We start from the raw sequence: 19,988 nt of genomic DNA on the forward strand, positions 1-19,988 counted from the left end.
GAGATATTTTCTTTCTTTGCATTGATTGTTTTTCACATCCATATGTTGCCATCAATGCCAAAGGGGGAGATTGTTGGATATTGCTGCTACTAGGATATGTTGTTGTCATTGATGTCAACATATTCCCGTGACTTATTACTTCGGTGGTTGCAAAATGGTTTTTTGGGATCATGATTCGGTTTATAGAGTATTTCTAGTATCATTACATCTTTCTATATTGGTTTCAGTGATCCAGAAGCTTAATTAATCATATCATATGATCCGGTTTGTAGTTTGGTTTTTCTGATCAGCGCTTTGTAGAGTTTGGTATATCCTCTGATATATTTCGGTGTGATCAGATCTTGAATCGAGACTTTAGGAGATTGTTTGGGATGTTCTTTTGTATCTTGATTTCAGATGGTTTGTGATTTGGTGCTCCACAAGTTATCTTTCCTTGTGATAGTTGTTGTTGTTTAAGTATTCTTGAGTTTCAGATGTTGATCGATGAAGATTTGATAAGTGGTGTTGGTAAAGTTGTTACAGATGATTCTAACGTGCTTGCTGGTGTTTCCTAATTGTGTCCTATTTTTTTTATGGTCCACTTTGATCCTTGTGCGTGTTCTTAGTGATTTTGTTGATCCGGTGATATTCTTCATGTTATGTGGTATACTTAGTGGTGTAGCATGTTGCGGTTGATCTTGGCGATATTTCTGGTGGTGATACGCATTTGGAAATTTGGTTTAGGTCCATTTTATGTTGTGTATATCATTATATTGGTCTAGTGGTCGATCTGTGTATCATATGATATAATTTTGTAATTATGAGTTGAGGGTTTAGCCGACCTTGTTGCCAAGGTTGATGATCGATATAAATAGGTTTGATATTCATGTAATTTGGGTGTCAATGAAGTGTCTGCATTATCACAAATTGGTAAAGGTACAAACAAGTGAATACATCCTTAGACATTGTGATTGAGAAGAGATTGAAGTGTTGCGGAGAGACAAATGTGCTTAATCGGAACTGTCATCAGGCATTTGGTGATGTTATTATTTCAGTTAATGTAATCCAGATTGTAGTCCAAATCTTATTGTAAGGTAGTGAACTTCCCTGAGGGTTGTAGCCTTCCAAGTTATTATATCTTAGAGCAGTGAGCTCTAGGCAGTGTGCCTGAATGCATGTGCATTCCCCATTGTAATATTTACACATACTACTGCAGAGTATCATCTTATTGTGGGTAGGTTCCCACCGTGGTTTTTCCCTTAACCGAGTTTTCCACATCAAAAACTTGGTGTTGTGTATTATTCTATCTATTTGCTTATCTTTTTTGTTGATGCAGTTAATCATATTTGCATTTGAGGTTAAGTTTGACAATCTGGTGAAAAATGATTCACCCCCCCTCTCAGTTTTTCTTTATTGTTGTTGCCAACACTACATTGTATATCCACATGTTACCTAATTGTCATACTTGGATGATGTGTGCTAGCATGTGTATTATTTGGGGCTACTTAGAGAAGAGTAATATGATATTTTAGGTCCTCTCTATCTCTTGGATTGGACTGCATTCACCACAATTATGTTTGGTGGTAGACTTAATAGGACCTATGTTTGTCCTTTATCTTGGTTGACCTAATTGATGTTTGCAATGAAGAATATGGTTTATATAGAAGATCAAAATGGAGTAGTGAAGTGTGGTTGTTGTGATGTGAGTGTGTAAATCAAAATATGTGCAAGTGTTCTTTCATGATCATATTATTTGCAAAGTTTTGTGATGCAAAAATAGTGAATGTAGTGGTGATTCTTGTTGGAGCTGGTTACTTGTGATAGTGGTTCAAGTGTAGCTTTATATTTGGAGAAGACTTTATCTCATGTGTCTTGCCCTAGAGAAGTGATCTTCAATTTGCAAGTCTTTGTATCTTGCCCTAGAATAGTGAGCTTCAACCTACAAGTCCTTATGTATCTTGCCCTAAAGCAATGAGCTTCAACCTACAAGTCCTTGTGTATCTTGCCTTGGAATGGTGCATCTCATTCAGTCATTCTACACGTTTGATAGGTGGCAGTGTGCTTCCTTGGCAGTGAACCTAAAACAAATTTGTAATCATTTCATATATTGTGAGTTGATTCTCATTGTGGTTTTTCAGTATTTGGGTTTTCCATGTGAATCTGGTGTTCTCTTATGCTTTGTGTTTCATTGTTCTATTTTTCATTGCTACTAAAGGTTAAAGATAAGTTGATAGTGTTTTGGAAAGATAAAGTTTAGGGTTAAATGTTTTAAGGTCTGAACTAATTCACCCCCCTCTTAGTCTTAAGGTGTTTTCAACACTTCATGTAGTAAGATGTGACAAGATTTGAATTAGGATATAACCATTACCACCAAGGCCTTGGGGATGAAATGAAAAGTGCAACTCACATGTTATTTCAACATTCCCTTGCACTAATTCACAAGAATCTGTAAACCTTTCAAAAAGTATGAGAGAAATCAAATACGCAAAATTCAATCAAAAACAAAACCTACAAAAAAATCAAATTTAAAAGATAACCAACAAACCAACAATGCTCCTACATCAAGTTTCAACACTTGTTCCCCAAAAGCTATCATAGGATGAAGCGGGTGCATGATTCCCTTGGAAAGATGAGGATAAGCTATATGAATTGTTTGAAATATTATTAAAAACCTTGTCCAATACAACCAATAGAAGACCTATCAATGTAAACCTTCTTCCAAGTCTTGTTCATGGATTGAAGCTTGCTTGGTTATTTGTCTATCAGTGCTATATAAATAGTTTAGGCTTTTTGCCTTTTATATATATAAAAAAATGGCATTTGTAGGCCTTGTTGTCAAGTGAGAGAATAACAACTTGGCTCGATCATAATCAATCCTCTTACCAAATTAATAATATTTGAACATAATCAAAGAGATACCATGTAGATTATAAAATGCTCATGTATTTCTCCTACTTAATGACAAGATGAAGTGATTTCTCTAAATGTTTTTAATTAGACTTTAAGTTGCTTGATTGTATATAATGACTTTCATAATGTTTAAATGATCCAAGAATTTATCCTTCATAGAAAATCTTAAAATTTGAAATTGAATGTTTTCTACATAAATTCATAAATAATATTCAATTATAATTAAATTGACTTGGATCTACTTTAAATTTAAAGAATATAAAAGTCAAAACTTCTTAATAATTCTCATCTAAGATTACAATTTAAGATTAGGAATGTAAAAAGTTAGAATTAATCTAAATTATTTCAAACTAAAATTTAGATTTACTTCAAATACATATTTTAATTATAATAAAATTGACTTGGATCTATTTTAAATTTAAATTTAAAGAATACAAATGTCAAAACTACTTAATAATTCTCATCTAAGATTACAATTTAAGATTAAGAATGTAGAATTTAGAATTAAATCTAAATTATTTCAAACTAAAACTTAGATTTACTTCAAATACATTAAAAAAAAAACTATGTTTGGTAAACTTTTTAACGTGATGGGTGATGCTAGCACTACACACCCTCCTGCTCCACATGGAACACTTTTGACTCGAACTCCGGTGAGGCCACAACGACACGCCCTCTAGTTCGCTTTTGACCCGGACTCCGGTGAGGCCACGACAGGGGACCTCATCCCCACACTTCACTTGATCAAATCCGCGAGTACAACGACCCAACAAGGATTTGAACCTTGATGACCGCTTCACCAATGAAGTGATTAAACTACTTCAAATACATATTAAAACAACAAAACTTTTAGATTAATAAGAAAGAATTAAAATCGTCCATTAAATTGAAAAACAATATTATTCCTTTCTTCTATTGTGTAGCTGTACGCATTAGTGTGGGGAATAGTTATGAATGGATATAAATCTAAGAAAAACAAACATAAATGGGTGGAAAGGTCCGTACCATTAACAATTTGCTTTGGTGAGGAATAAATAGAGTAGCTTTATTCTCCAAAATCCATCATTGCGTCCAAATATGATGCTTGTTTAAGTCGCCTACAATCATTCATTTAATACTGTTACAAAAAAAATGGCTGGCGGTTGCCCAAGCCACTCAATAGGATGTGACCCTCGATGTAACCCGCTTTAACTAATGCCAAATTTAGATCATGTGAAACTACAGTTTCCTTACTATTTACAGTTTTTTCAATGAATAAGTGAAGGTTTTTCACGAGACCCACCAATTTTTGGACCAATAGCAGCATTTAATTTTTTTTAGAAAATTTTGAAATTAAATTTTTTTTTGTTTTATGATTTTTTTTTCAGAATTTAATTGTGTTGTTTTGACTAAAATTTATTGATTTATATTTTAGAGTAGTAGTTCACACACATCTAGGTATTTCTTCTAAGAATGAAATTGAGTCAATAAGATAGAGTTAAATTATGAAGGAATTATTATATTTTATCATAGGGACAATACCTTCTTATCAATTTATTGTTTTGTTTATATATATACTTTTTAAATAAGATGTTGGGCTGTCTATTTTACATTATCTTCAAAGTTGACACGGATATCATTGTGTATTGTATACTTTATGATGTCTGATTTTTTCAAAATTTAATTGTGCAGTTTCTTAGTCAAATTCATTGATTTGTATTTTAGGAGTTGAAGTTCATACAAACCTATCTCTTATGAAAAAGAAATATGGATGAATGATGACTCAAAAACTACACTCAATCACAAAAGAATTATTTGTTTGTTTACACATTTTTTAAATAAAATGGTTAGGCCATCTACTTCTAAATAATCTTCAAAATTTGATATGGATGACTACATACTTTCTCGTGTAATATTATTCTCTCACACTCATTAATAGTAAAACATATTTTCGTTGCTTATTCTTTCTAAATATGATTTTAATTAATTTCTCATCTAAAATGATGTGATCATTTTTTTTCCTCAAAATAACATCTTTTATCCATTTATGAAAAAACCATATAATAACCTTAAATTATATCTTACATACTTCTTTATTTATTGATATTTAAACACTCCTACAGATTAACATTCCATTTACTCATTTATATATTATTTTGTTCCATCCACATTTTCCTTGTTTTCAACTGAGCTCCTCCTCTAATCAAACATTCCTTATTGGTAGGCATTGGAGGAGTTTCATTGATATATACGTTTTCATATAGAATATTGGCTTGTCTTGGGTGATTGGGTGTGGAAGGTACACATTAATATAACCATTGCCTTGGAATTTGGGTCTCACCGTCGCTTTAACAGGTGGCCGTACTGGAGATGTTAGAGAAGCTGTTGCTCTTCTCGTCATCGTTGATAGGGAGATTGGGGAGGAATTTGGATTTTGATGTGGGTCTTTTTCTCTTGCTTTTGGGTCTTTTTCTCTTGCTTTTGGGTCTTTTTCTTTCTGAGTTGGAGCAGTTGTGGAGTGCTTGCCAGTTGATTTATACTCTTCCTTGTTACTAATGGAAGCTACAACTGCTCTTCTTTGATCCATCTTTCCTTTTTCATGATAGGCTTGTTAGTTATGTCTGCAATTGGGGGCTTATTACGCAGGAAAATATGTTTACATGCTGGCGTACCCAGGTATTTTTACATTATTTCATGCGGGTATCTGATTCTTTTCGTGTTTATAAGACAGGATTGTTGGGTTTGTTATGTGGTGATCTGACCTGCTACCTACTTTTTTTGGTTCATAAATCTATGCTGTTGCATGTTTTTGATACTCCCTGATGTTGGTCTGGACTGTACATATATAAAATCCCAAATTCCTGTTTTGCTCTTTGATCTCTTTACCCCTTCAATCTTGTAAATCACAATTTAGCGGGCAAAAATAAATTTGCTTGTCTTTGATTCATGTGTACTATATCTTGTCACAGATGATAGCTTTATGAACCATTTGTACCCCATGATCAATTTTGAAGGAACTAGATATTTCAACAACTCATGCCTGAGAATATTGTCTAGAGTCCATTAGCAGGATTTGGTTTATCGATCGATTTATTGATGGCGCCAGAATATGGGATTTCCCCTAAAGGTGGATTATATTTTCAGCTAGTTTTTTCTCACAGGTTTAAAGATATCATATTCAACTCCTCGTTTTAGGTCTTTGGAGATGATAAGATCGAAGTGGATGTACTTTCCCATATTTATTGGCCTACTGTCATCTATCTGTAGACTTTAATACATTTCTTTCTTTCGTTTGATGAGAAACTGATCTGACTGCAGGAAACCTCTGTTTTTGCTATTCTGTCCTTGATATCACACAGAGGGACAAAGATTGTTGTCCTTGGTAATGGTCGCTTCTCATTTCACGTTTCTAAGTAAGTTTTCTGCAAGATATGTTGGCGACAATGGTAGGTTCTGATTTTTCTTCAAAGACCAAACCTTTGGCATGATTGACGCCATTTGTATGCAAAGGCTTTTGCATTGCGAGCATCAGTTTTCTTGCAAACTGAACTTCACTCTCAAGAGCTTGACATCTGGTTCACAAGGCAGTCTTCTTGCAGTCTTCTATCTGTTGCCCCAACCTACACAAGCTATTCACCCATACAAGCTTAACATGGCAGTTTTCTATCAATACTGTACCCTTGTTATACTGAGCACTGGATTGTGCAGTGATCCTAAACCTGTTTAAGATATGTGTACTGCTGTATTATAATGTATATAATCTGTATATCATATGTTTCTAGTACGGTACAATGGTTTGGAAGTTGCTGTGACATTATTGCAAAAATACTGCTTGAAACTTTCTATCCTAGACCTTGAATTCGAGGGTAATAATGGAGGGATGATTCACCGGATTTGCAACCTTCTTATGAATAAAAAGATGTAACGAATTTTCTGATGATATGGAACATTAACTCTGTAATGTCTAGTTTTGATCTTTGTAATTCTTGTTTTGTCAAACGCAACATATCTTTTTAAAGTCTAGGAGAAAATGAATGTATGCATTAACTAGAGTTTTTCGCTATGGTTTGCCGGTCTTATTTGTTTGTTTGTCTGTTTCAATTGAAAATATCTCTCTAATATATTTTTACAAGGTATGTGCTGGAAGATTTCGATGTCTCTGGCTGGGTTAGCAGGGAAAGTACAACATGCTATGTTGTTGTTATACTTGTGCATTAGGTCTCTCTTGTCTGCTAGATATTCTTTGTCACCAGTTGCTATTAGTTATTAGTGTGCGCTTATGAGTGGGATGCAAAGATAAAGTAGTTCATCCACTGTGAACAAGAAAACAACTGCAAATATGAGATGAGAAGGTAGCTTAGCAGAGTTTTGTATGTGGCAAGTAAATGTTTTCTATTCACTTCATTAATATGAAATAGCTGTGGCATCTTGGACGGTCCCAGAAAATGACTATCCAATAAATAAGTAGCTCATAGCATAAAAGATGGCAACAAGAGAGGGCAAATCTAACCTTGTTACGGAATCAGTAATTGAATGAAGGGTTTGCCTTTGCACCCTTATTTCTCTTTACAGTGAATTGAATGAAGGGTTTCCCTTTACACCCTTATTTTTCTTTAATTGAAATCATTGGATAGGAAATAAGACTATCTGCAGTCAAAACAATTGATGTCATATGATAGAGCTTCTATTTGGAGGAAGATAGAACAATAATATCATAATTCCAATCTGAAGATCTTGTTTAACAAATTTACCAACAGATGGAGATAAGATGTTAATATTTTAGGCAGCCTACTATAGAACAAATGACTGGCGATTAATCTTACCCCTTTTCTGTTGTGGATTAGATTTTAGGTGGTAGACCATTGATTTATGTAATATTGTGTGACATCAAGTCAACTTCAGTTTTTGATGACAGCTTTTGGTGTTTACCAGGATGTTCAGAAATTGCTACTACCAATGAGACTATTTTCCAGTGCCAAGCACCGGCACCAAGAACATCTAGTGAGGATAATGGACATACAATCTCCTTCTGAATGAAGGAGGTAGAGGAGTTCAAAACAATTTAAGAGACTAACAGTCCTTGGCATCTACTGGGTGGATAGTATGTCTATCTTACGGCCCTTAGAAGTTTCTGGTAGCTCAAACAGTGAAGGCTTTCTTTATGTTGGGCGAAGCAACACAGGTGGAACACCCGCATTGGCAAACTCAGCAAACTTGACAAGATTATACTGTAAACCAGAACTCAGTAGCACTGCTTCACATCCTTGTGGTCAAATTGATTCACCAACCTCGGATATTCATTTCCAAACAAATGATTTGCTCCCCAAGAGGTCACTATCTGATACAGAAAGGCAGGCTATACGTAGGGTGGTGAGACAAAAGAATCATAATTTGCCAGTGTTACCTTTGCCCTCTCTGGATTCTGTTTTGCTATCTGAATTTTCAGATTCTCTCCCTCAGTGTGTGTGGTTATTCCCATCCCATAAACAACAGCTGAGCATTAGTCCTTCTCACAGCCAAGGCTCTGTTCATAGCCCAACATCATTATCACCATTAAGTATTTCAGATTCCAATGGTGACGATTTTCTTAGCTTGCCAATTCTACAAAGTGCTCCTCTCAAGAATTCCATGTCTCACGAGAATTTTGCTCAAATGCACTCTTTTTTACCAAACTTGAAAACCTCTGATGCTCAAAATCTGCCTTTGGGTGGTAATGCTAAATTGGTTGAAGACCAAGAAGGCATACGGCACAAGCTGCAAGAATTGGAGAGAGAGCTGCTAAGTGACAACGATGACTCATCTATTGCAAGTGTCATTAGCCCTGAACAAAGTAGTCACCTGGATCAGGAATGGGTTGTTGATACCATGCAGACCCTTCTATCAGACAACTCTGTTCTTTCAACTCCAACCATTTCTCATCCTTGCATCAAGAAGGAAAATCCAACAAGCCAAACTTGTAGACCTCATCAAGAAAATCAAAAGCAGCCATTTATGTTGCAAATAGAGCACAAGATATCACCTGTTCAGGCACAAATTGATCAAGGGAGTCCTCTCAAGCATTTGGTGGAGTGTGCAACTTCCATTTCTGAGGCAAAACCTGAACGAGCATTGCCGATAATAAGAAGGTTAAGGAAAAACAGCTCAGTTGATGGTGATCCCATGCAACGGCTTATTGCATATATGGTTGAAAGCCTTGTTGCACGGTCTGGTTCATCAACACAAGGCTCATATAATTCTTTGAGATTGAAAGAGACATCCAGCAGTGATCATTTGTCTGCAGCTCAATTACTATTTGAAGTATGTCCATACATTAATTGTGGGTTAATGGCTGCAAATAGTACCATCCTTGAAGCTTTTGAAACTGAGGAGAAGGTACACATCATAGATTTTGAAATTAAGCAGGGAAGCCAATACGTTACCCTTATCCATGCTCTTGCAGCAAGAACTGGTGGACCTCCCAAGGTTCGCATGACTGTGGTGGATGACCCCGAGTCAACCTCCCATGCTGTTGGAAGCTTGCATGTGGTAGAGGAAGGACTTGAAAAACTTGCAAATGCTGTAGGTGTTAATTTACAGTTCCACATCATTTTGGCAAAGACAGCAGATGTGCAACCACTGATGCTGGAATGTCAACCAGATGAGGCAGTAGCAGTAAATTTTGCATTCCAGCTGCATCACATACCTGATGAGAGTGTCTCTACAAAGAATCCCCGTGATCAACTTCTAAGAATGGTAAAAAGCTTGAATCCTAAAGTTGTAACTATTGTGGAAAATGAAATCAATACTAATACTTCTCCTTTCATGCCACGTTTTATGGAAGCACTGAACTACTATTCAGCAGTGTTTGAATCCCTGGATATTCACCTTGCAAGGGAAAGCAAAGAGCGGTTTAACATTGAGAAGCATTTCTTTGCACGCAACATAGTTAATATTATTGCATGTGAGGGGGCAGAAAGAACTGAGAGGTTTGAAGTAGCAGGAAAATGGAAGGCAAGAATGATGATGGCTGGTTTTACTGTTTATCCCCTTAGCTCAAATGTTGACAAATGTGTAAGGAATTTGTATGAATCTTGTGGTGCCAGGTACAAGCTTAAAAGAGAAAATGGGGCTCTACACTTTGCATGGCAAGATAAGGTACTTACTGTAGCATCTGCTTGGCATTAAGGTTGTCCAATAAAAACACCGTGGACCAACAGTCATTATTTATAATGACTTTGATTCATGCTTAATTAAGTGGATTGCTTTGGGTGCATTGGCATGTCCCAAGTTTTAAATATGTAAGTACATTGAGTTAGCATTTTGCTGGTTGAAGGGATTGGGTGTACTTAACCTCAAGAAGCATGTGACCAAAGGACATAAATTTGCCAAGCTTTTATGATAATTGATAAATTAAGTTGTAGGTTGCTTATAAACATCATAATTCTTATAGTCCACTTGAGAATGGTATAATTAATTGATTATGTTTTTGTTTAACATAAACTGGTTACACATAGAAGTCTTCATTTGAGGGAGACAGGCTGATCTGCCCCCTGTCGGTGTTGTTATTTGGCTTATTCAATCACCGATATGAACAGGACTGATTGGAAGATGTGGACATTAACTTAAATGGATAGAAGTTGTACATCTGATATGATTTCAATTTTACATTTAATACTATGAGATCCCACCTCAATTCTTGAGAAAAGGATTACAAGAATGTTATATCAATATAAATTATGAATTTGAATCTGCAAAACTAGTGAGTTACTAACAGTATCAGCTTGTATACAATCTTAAGCCCAATTGAATAGGGCAAACCATCTTCTTGTGTATGCAGAGGTGAGACTGTTGTGCATCTATTGTTGAGTGAATCCCTGGTGATTGGAATTTGTTTGCCTTGAGTAACAGGCATGCTCATTGTTGAAGGATTTCTCCACAGATAAGCTCAAATTTCTGGGGACTAGCGATTGAGCATTGAGTGGCAACATAGCAAAATAAAAAAGACTGGGTGCATATCTATATTGATCACAACTGCTAGCATAACAAAAATGTATTGTTTCTGTCACTGAGCTTTCTTGATGAACAATGGTAAGCAACACCATCCACAGCCAGGGAAATGCAAAAATGTTCAAACTAATGAACATGCCTGAAAAACATGTGATCTGAGGTGACAAATGTATAGCTACGTAGATGTTAATGAACAAATCTATAGATGAGATAAGCAATCATGGATAAATCTACAAATCTGGGAATATATTGATTGAAAAGAAACCGACAGATTGATTAATCTAAGGAATGAATAATTTAAAAAATTTAACAACCAGATTATCATATTGTGTAGGGTAAGTACAATTTTCATCTATATCATTTTTGCCATTCTTGGATTCCTAACATTTTTTAGGTGTTCCTCAAAATTTGAATTCATTGCGTGTTTGGTAAGCCCCCTTTGCATACAACTCAAGTGCTTTGTCGTTGATGCAAACAGAATCCCAAACATTTTTGGCAACTATTTATTAAGTCTGTGATATGATAATTATATAAATCCAACAATAAGTATTATTAGAAGTTTAAATAAGTAGGTAAACAAGTTCAACTATCCAACAAACATGTACAAACTATTATAGAGGATCTAACTACTCAACAAAGGCATTATTAAATTTAGAAAGCAACAGGACCTCTCTAATTCATATGCAACTTGATCTTGAGTAAAATAATTGTTGCTTTTATTTTGATTTTTTTAAAAATAAAGTAAACAATAAACTTTTATGGGTCTTTACTATCTTCAAAACATTAATTGGTTCATCTAATGATAAATGTTCATATTGTTTGGAATTTTACAAAGCCATGTTGTAAGGCATATATCTCCTTGCATTGTTTTATACATTGTTTCTAGAAATGAATTAATGAAAATTAACTTATTCAAAGAATTATCAACATATTATTCCTATTATGTTTGTTTATCTAGTCAAATTGTAATTGTCATTATATACAGTATTGATGCAATACTTGAGACTATACACACATCTTAGCACCCTCCTAGTTGCTTTCCGATGTAAAATTTCACAAAACTTGAGAGAACTCAATGAAAATTTCATATTAGGTGTAATTTTGTTGAGGTAATCAAAGCTTTGGACTAGTCACTTATAGGGTGTGTGATTTACCTTTAATTTATGAAATCTCGACAACTTAAGGTCTACTACAAGGGTTGCACTTGCCTTGCATTTAGGCATCTTAATTTTTTAAAGCAAATCCTTGTCATATATTGTTTTTGAGATTAAAAAAACCTTCTTTTTTGCCACATGTCTAATTCAAGGCAATAGTAAACAAGAAACTATGAATAATCTCAAATGACCTATTTAGATCTTTTTTCACTTGAGAAATTAGCTTATCATTGCTTCTAGTGATGACAAGGTCATCAACATATACATTAAGCATCAAATACACACATGTTCATTTTGGAAGTACAAATTGTATACAATGAGAAACCATATGCGTAGATGTTTATCAATCTACACACCATACATAAGATGTTCTTAAAACTAAATAAGAATTTGGCTAATTTGTATACTTGTTTTTCTGTCATGTTTTACTACAAATAGTTAAGTTGATGCATGCAAACTTTCTCTTGAAGTTCTCTAATTGCAAATGTGCTTTTTACATTCATTGCACGCTAAATTGTGTGACTAAGTGTAAAGATAAACCTAGTTGTTTTCAACTTTGTTGTTGATGCAAAATGTGCTTTTTACATTCATTGCACTTGCTAAATTGTGTGACTAAGTGTAAAAGTAGACCTAGTTGTTTTCAACTTTACTATTGATGCAAATGTTTCTTCATGATCAATGCCTCCCTTTCATTACCAATCAAATATTGTTTTAGCCCATAGGCTCATTAATCTTGTACTTGGTTCAAAATATCCACTTGTAGCTTTTGGGTTTCTTTGTTATTTGTGTACAGAAAAGCTCCCATGAGATAATCATACTCATTTGTTATTACATTAGTTAATTCTTTCAATTCCATTGCTTAACCAATATAGTTTGGTTTTGAAGTTTGAACCACCGCTCATCAAAGCTAAAGTTACCTCTTGTTGAGATGTGTATTTGGATTGTTATTTATTTTAGCTAAATTTGAACTCTTGTTGAGTAGTGAGTTCCACAAGTATAAGTAGGTTGTGTCTTAGTTTGAATGTTGTGTGTGTGTTTTTTTCTTCAGATGCATGTATCATATCTTTGAATATTAAGATCTACTTATTCATCTCCTTTCTTAGGGTTTTCTTTAAAGTGTTAATTTGAATTGTTCTCTCCTTTCTTGACATCATTGTCTTTCAACAAGATAGTTGTAGGGTCTTGTTTGAGATATTCAAAGACCAGGTTTGCATATATTTTGGGTTATAGGATCAACTTGTCTATAGGCCTTAGATCTCTTGTTATACCCAAGAACAATGTGCTTATGCCTTCTTCCTCAAGTTTGTGTCTTTTTTGGTTTGGAATAGTTTTTAAGACATTATCTATTTTGAATTTTGAAATGATGTAAACTAATCAAACATGTATTTTTTAATGTTGTTAATGCCTATATTTAGAAATATAAAATTATTTGGAAATTGTTATTTAATCGTGTTTGAAAAATGAGTTGATGCATAAATTTATTTATAGCAACTTGTTGTAAATATTTCCATATTGTGAACTTTAAATTTTAATGTGTGAAATTGAAAATAATTTTGATAAGTATGTATTTTTAATTAATCTTTCAAGTCATGTGTACTAATAAGACAAGACTTTTGACAGTGTGCCATATTTTTTTATGACTATTTATTGAATTAAAAAATGTCTTGTATTGACAATAATTCTTTCCTCCATTGTAATATGTTTCAAAATTTAAAAATAAATTTAGTACTTTTGTAATAATAATCAATCTTGTGTTTTAATGCTAATGGCCAACTTGTGAAGACTTTAAAATTTATTTATTTTTTTCACAAGAGGTAAAGTTAATGAAATGTGTTTGTTATTCCTCATGTTAGAAATTTTGAAGTCAAGCCAAAACATGTTTCCATTAGACTTGTCTGAATTGTGGGGTGTGTTTGAACCCTCCATTCAGTTAAACACCCTTTCACCTAAAATAGTTAATAAATTGCTATAATAAAAATGTGCTACCTAGTGTTTACTTTGATTACAGATATATTGCTCTACTTAAATTATTAGAGTTTTCTTTTGAATGACATTATAATGTCTAAACACTAATATGATATATGTTAAGTAAAATAAAGTGTTAGAGATGGTGATTGAAATGAAACTAGAAAGGAAGGGTGTAAGCATAAGGGGGTGTTTTTATTTTCAATGTTTGGTGATAATGGTGGTAGAAGGTTGAAGAAGGATAGAGGAGCAACTTAAATCGTTTTAAAGATTTTGGGAACTATATCAAATGAAAATCACCTACAAAGCATGCTTACAACCAAAGTCGCACAAGTGACCCTCCATGATAGAAGCATAACTTCATGCCCTTTCTTAATTAACACGCTCAACATGGTACAACCTCGACACATAGTGCTTGTGTAATAAAACACAACATTTCTTGTGCAACTACGCAGAATGCTCATGTGAAATCACACGACATGGCTTGCACATACTGCTCACTACACATGACCACACATGCATATACATAGTTAGATCATACATGTGCAAAATATAGGGATATTGGTACCACATGAAATGCCCATACATGTAAAATACCTAGAATCCTCCACACCACAAAAATAAAACCGTATAGGTTTGAAATTTGACACCATTAAACACATGACGCTTGGTGATGTCCATGTTGATAAGAAAGTGTAGAACAATGATCTATGTTTTTTATGTAATGTTCTATTTTAACTTACTGGTGGACAAGGAGATAATCAAAATTTGTGTTGTGGATTACATATTATGCAGTGGAATACATATTTTGAAAAGTAAAATAAACATACATTCATACACAATTCATACATATACCAAATGCAAACAACATTCATATATTCATTATATCATAATGTAGTAACTAGTCATACATTCTTCCTCAATCTCTCAACGGATATTTTTCTCATACAATCTCACTTATCTCTTTATATGCATGTCATATTATTTTGTACTCTCTCTATTCCATGTCATTATCTAGTACATAATTTATGTGTATCATTACATATAGGGACATGGCCTTTTTTCTTGATTCTTCATAGTTGTGCCTCTTTGATATTGTTGCAAGTCATATGTAGGTATATTGCATTGTAGTTCTATTGGTTTACAATAACTCTGATTGGTTCTATCCTAGTTAGGGATGCCTTGTGAAATAGATAGCCTTTGTCACCCTTGTAGGTTTTCATCGTTGACCTCCATTAGGCCACTGTTTTGGGTTACCAACCTAATGGGAGTGGTGCAGTTGTCTTTCCAACATCATCCCCTAGCATAACACATGAATTCTAGAAGTGTTGGCTTTTTTGGCCAATGCCCAAAATTCTACTGAAAATCTAATAAAAATTCCTCTTATGGAAAAATATTGTTGTGGATACTTTGTAGGTGTTTATAAGTGTTGGTTTGTTAGAAAATAGCTTATTGTAGGAGGTAGACATGAGCATTAATATTTATCGACAAAGTTTCTCCATCAATGAAAAAAGAAGGAATCTAAACGAACCTAGGTATTTTTCATACATCCACCACAAGACCTATTGTTGGAGCTATCCTTAATCTCACCACTTCTCTTAATTATTTTATTTTCGAGATGATGTTATTCCTTTATTCTTACAAGTGATTCTTTTGATTTTGAGTGTGCAAATTCTTCAGTTGGACTACTATAGCTCCATCCAAATCCGTCATAGCATCATATGAATTAGATGCCCATACTATCTACGCCTCCAAGTTATTTATTTAAAAATTTCAAGTTTCTATAGAGGTAGCCCAACTCAAACAATACTAGTAGAGAGTTGATGTTATTGTAGCTATGTTCCATTTTGTTTATTTATTTTCCAATCTATGTTTTTCTACTAAACAATTGGTCCTTATGGTTTCAAACTATTTGTTCTCATACTCTACTAGAATATCCTCCTTATATTTGGCTTCTACTCATTCCAATTTGTCAATTTTTTTAGTATTTCATTGATCATTTCTCTCAATTGTTATTTTGATGGTGAAGAAACATTCACTACGATATGTAGTAATTGTGTTTAACTTCTATTTCCTTGTTAATTGTTTAATTAATAGGACCCATGACTAACAAGGCATGACCCACCTTTATCCTCATCCTTAAAAAAATCCCCCCATGTGACAACCCACCATCCTCTAGACCAAGAGGTAGTGGTCTTCCATTGTCTTGTAGCCCAAAGCATTGACTTCTATCCTCCACAACATCAAACCCCAATCCTAAACCTTTTGCCATGTCTCCAAATATGTGAATTAAGTATGTGTTAATTTTGAATTAGTAGATAATGTAAAAAAATATTAGTGTTTGTATTCTATGGAATTATATGATAGTTTATGAACTTATCCATCATTACCATATTTACAAAAAATGTATAATAAAGGAGGTAAAACAATTTGAATGAATATAATTTTTTAATGTAATTTTCATAGTTCTTGTATCAAAAGTAATGTTAGAACAATCCATTTAACTTGCAAAATATAAGGATTACACAAATATAACCTACAAAAAAGATGTTAACAAAACATATAGCCTTTAAATAAACACTAAAAGTACATAAATAAAAATGTTTAAAAACATACAAACCAAACTATATAAAGAGAGAAAGATAAAGATAGGCATAATCCCAATGTGACCTATTGTATGAAAAAATCAAGTTATGGATCAAGGACTAGCATGTTATGTAATATCTAGGAATCATACATTAATTTCATGAATCACATGCACTAAGATATAAAAAGGTAGGTCATATGAAGCACAAGGGATAACAAGAGTTGTTGTTAGGTGATTCATATGCTTCTAAAGTAGGCCATGCAAAGTTCACGAGCCTAGAAACTATGTTTCTAGGTGATTCACTTGTTATGAAGGTAGGTCATGTGAAGAACACATGGGATTAAAAATGTATTGTTAGGTGGCCCACATGCTACCAAAAAGTAGGTGATATGAAGAACAGTCTATTAAATATCATTTAAGGGGGCTCCTAAGCTACCAATGCTATAGGGATTGCAATAAAAATGATGTGGGTGTGTACAAGTAGATGTCCCCACTTAAAATAAGTACATAAATGAAGGATAAGCAATTTATTTTAAGGTGTACGAAGAAGGAAATACATATGCTTGCAACAAGTTATAAAAGAGGATGTTTCAAGCATGAAACACACAAAATTATGCTCATGAAATGACACCATGCTAAATAGAGAAGTCACATGGAGATATGAAACATCACATAAGGCACACAAAGGGATCTATAGGCTTGGATTTAATATGGATATATAAGAATAGTCATCATGTGGTAGGGAATGAACTATTATCATTACCAAGACTATAAAACTAATAACATAGAAGAAGAATGACATATAGCAAATTAAAAAATTGGGTCAACATGGAAAAGACCTAAATGCCCAAAACTTTGCATTGTCCTCAAAATATCAAAAAACTACAATAGACATCAAATGTATAAAATTAAGATGCATAGAGAATAAGAACATAACATGACATCCCTTGTGTATCCAAGAACCTACAAGGGTAGTGAGGGTCCTCCAAGGGGAACTAACAAATAATATATGTATGGGGACAAAAGAACACAAAATCAAGCATCTCTACTAAACACATAAGTAATGATGCAAGTAATACACTCATAGGGTCCTTAATCAAGTAATAATACTTCTCCTAATCTAAATTAGGGTGGAAGCAATTTGACTAGGTGATAGGGACACCATGTACGAATATCACTAGCATAATAATAGACAAGAAGATGTTATGGAAGAGAGGCTAGGGTAGCATCCTCCATGGAACTTGTATTAGGGGAGAATGTCAACATCTTGTGAAGATCAAAGTTAATGGTAGAGAATCCAAAACTAACTTGAACATGCACTAATTACAATATGGAGTGGGAGAATAAGAGTCTAGATAAGAGATCAAGGAGTGTGACTCACTATTAACCATAATGTTGTAAGAAAGAGAAATAATAGGATGTAGTTGATGAGTGGACACCATGGTAGTGGTAAGTGATGCATAAGGGATTATAGATGGTGAGATGGGATTAGGATTTTCTAGGTATAATGGTGGAATAGGGTAATGCTTATGATTGAACTTAAGTGAGAGATGAGAGATGTCAATGTATATAGTGGTAGGGTGAAGCTTAAGGTAGACCTAAGGGTAGGTGCATATGAAAGACATAAGAGAGGAAAGGATAGTTCTATAAATAGAATTCACATTAGGGAGATCTATTATAGTGGAGAAAGGTGGACAATTAGGGATCTAAGTGATGTGAATAGAGTCAAGAGAAGGAGCCAAGACTACTTGATTAAGTGGAGGTCACAAAATAGGAGGCTCCCTAGATAGAAGAGAAATGGTAGGTTTAGGAGTGGTGGAGTTGGACTAGGATGAATAGGGATAAATGGTGATAGTCATGTGAATTGTGGATATCACTAGTACTGGAATGATTATAATGAGTGTGCAATCTACCAATAAAGTTTACCAAGTTGGTCACATTGTGTTTGTGCTCTAATCTTAGTAGGATGAGTTTTTGTGCTCTAAGCTTAGTAGGAGGGATGGAGTCAATATACTAAGTGTAGAAGAAGGGGAATGATTAATTGAATCAAGTTTGATTTCTCTTCCTACCCTAATGATAGGGAGAGGAATAAGGAATACCACCAAAGGTCAAGTAATCATAGGGGGAGTATAGATGATTTAGGAGGGTAAAAGAGATGGAATCCAACTCACTAAATATACTTTTGAGAAAGTCTATATAATATGTCAATGTGAGGTTGGAGGGTGGCCAAAAAGGGTTAGATAAATAATCAAGAGAGAAGTTATTCCTAAGGGTAAATATTGATGTCTACTATGCACTATAGTATATACCTCACCACTATGGGGAAAATTTAGCATTTGTGTATAAAAGATAGAATGGTTTGCATCATTGTGATCCATGGATGGCCCAATAAGATGTGAAAGTGATCTAATGTGGGAATGATTGTGAAGGCAGTGTTTAGGCTTTTTGGTTCAACTTGGTGGCATGAGTGATGGTACTTGTATATGGAATGGAAAAATTATCATACATGCACAACAAAATGCTAGACAATCCATATTTATCTTGATGCAATTGGTTGACATACAAGAATTCCTTGCTCATGGAATTTACCATGTTCAATATAGGACAACCAAATCATTGTCAATAGTTTTTTGGTGTACCAAGATTTGAATGTAGAGGGGAATTTTTTATATGTCAGTGGACACATTAGTGGAAGTGAACAAAATTGAAATCTTGGGAACTAGTCCATCCTAAGGTGCTTGGGCTGAAAGCTCTACTATACATGTCACATGAGTGCATGGGAAAGAAGAGTGGTAATCCAACACTATAGGTGAGTAAGCAAGGATGTGGATGAAGAAAGACTAGCATCCTAGTTGAAGTAGTTGGTGAAATGGTCTGGAAAAGGATTATTGAAAGTCTAGAGGTTTTTATTAGACAAAGAAACAAAATTATTTCTCCTATAATTCACACCAGTTACTTTGAATTCATTGAGATCTATCATAGCTTGAATGATACAATTTAGATACTTTTTTTTTGTATCATGTCTAGGTAGATTTTGGTATTGAAAAAAGTGCTCAAGTCATAGAAAGGGGGAAACACTTTGTTGGTATCAAACAACCGAATAGGTATAAGCTAGACCATGTTGTTTGAGAAAAATTATAAAATAAGTGAATCATTAAGAGGAATGAAGTGATAATTTTTTATGTTCTCATGTTGATCCCATCAGTAAAAAAGAGGGTGATGTTATAGTATTATTATTTATAATGTAGTAAAAGATGTATGTTTAGTTATTATTTTTAATTTTTCATTATATGATATAGAAGACCCTAATGAGATAGTAGGAAGCGATAGTCTAAAATCCTAAAATTGGTTGATAGTCTACTAATAGTCACATAAGGTTGTGTAGAGATGTGTAAATTAAGGATACCTCATGAATAATATATAATCCC

At 33.9% G+C, this 19,988-nt stretch overlaps 1 protein-coding gene across 5 annotated transcripts; it reads left to right on the forward strand.

Annotated features, from left to right (window-relative positions):
• The first annotated feature begins 5,066 nt into the window (after positions 1-5,066).
• Positions 5,067-10,354, forward strand: LOC131064679 (scarecrow-like protein 21). Of its 5 annotated transcripts, XM_057998908.2 has the most exons (4): positions 5,067-5,307; positions 5,475-5,544; positions 5,838-5,995; positions 7,801-10,354. In XM_057998908.2, exon 4 carries the CDS (start codon positions 7,972-7,974, stop codon positions 10,030-10,032), a length of 2,061 nt encoding a protein of 686 aa, XP_057854891.2. In that variant the 5' UTR covers positions 5,067-5,307; positions 5,475-5,544; positions 5,838-5,995; positions 7,801-7,971; the 3' UTR covers positions 10,033-10,354. The 5 variants fall into 5 exon arrangements, 4 of the variants coding, with proteins under 4 accessions (XP_057854891.2, XP_057854890.2, XP_057854892.2 ...); XM_057998907.2 differs by lacking the exon at positions 5,838-5,995; XR_009358650.1 differs by lacking the exons at positions 5,067-5,307; positions 7,801-10,354 and adding an exon at positions 6,187-6,844 and having other exon boundaries at positions 5,316-5,544.
• The last annotated feature ends 9,634 nt before the right edge of the window (positions 10,355-19,988 follow it).

Source organism: Cryptomeria japonica, chromosome 8 (genome assembly GCF_030272615.1).
Source record: "Cryptomeria japonica chromosome 8, Sugi_1.0, whole genome shotgun sequence".
NCBI classification, from domain to species: domain Eukaryota; kingdom Viridiplantae; phylum Streptophyta; class Pinopsida; order Cupressales; family Cupressaceae; genus Cryptomeria; species Cryptomeria japonica.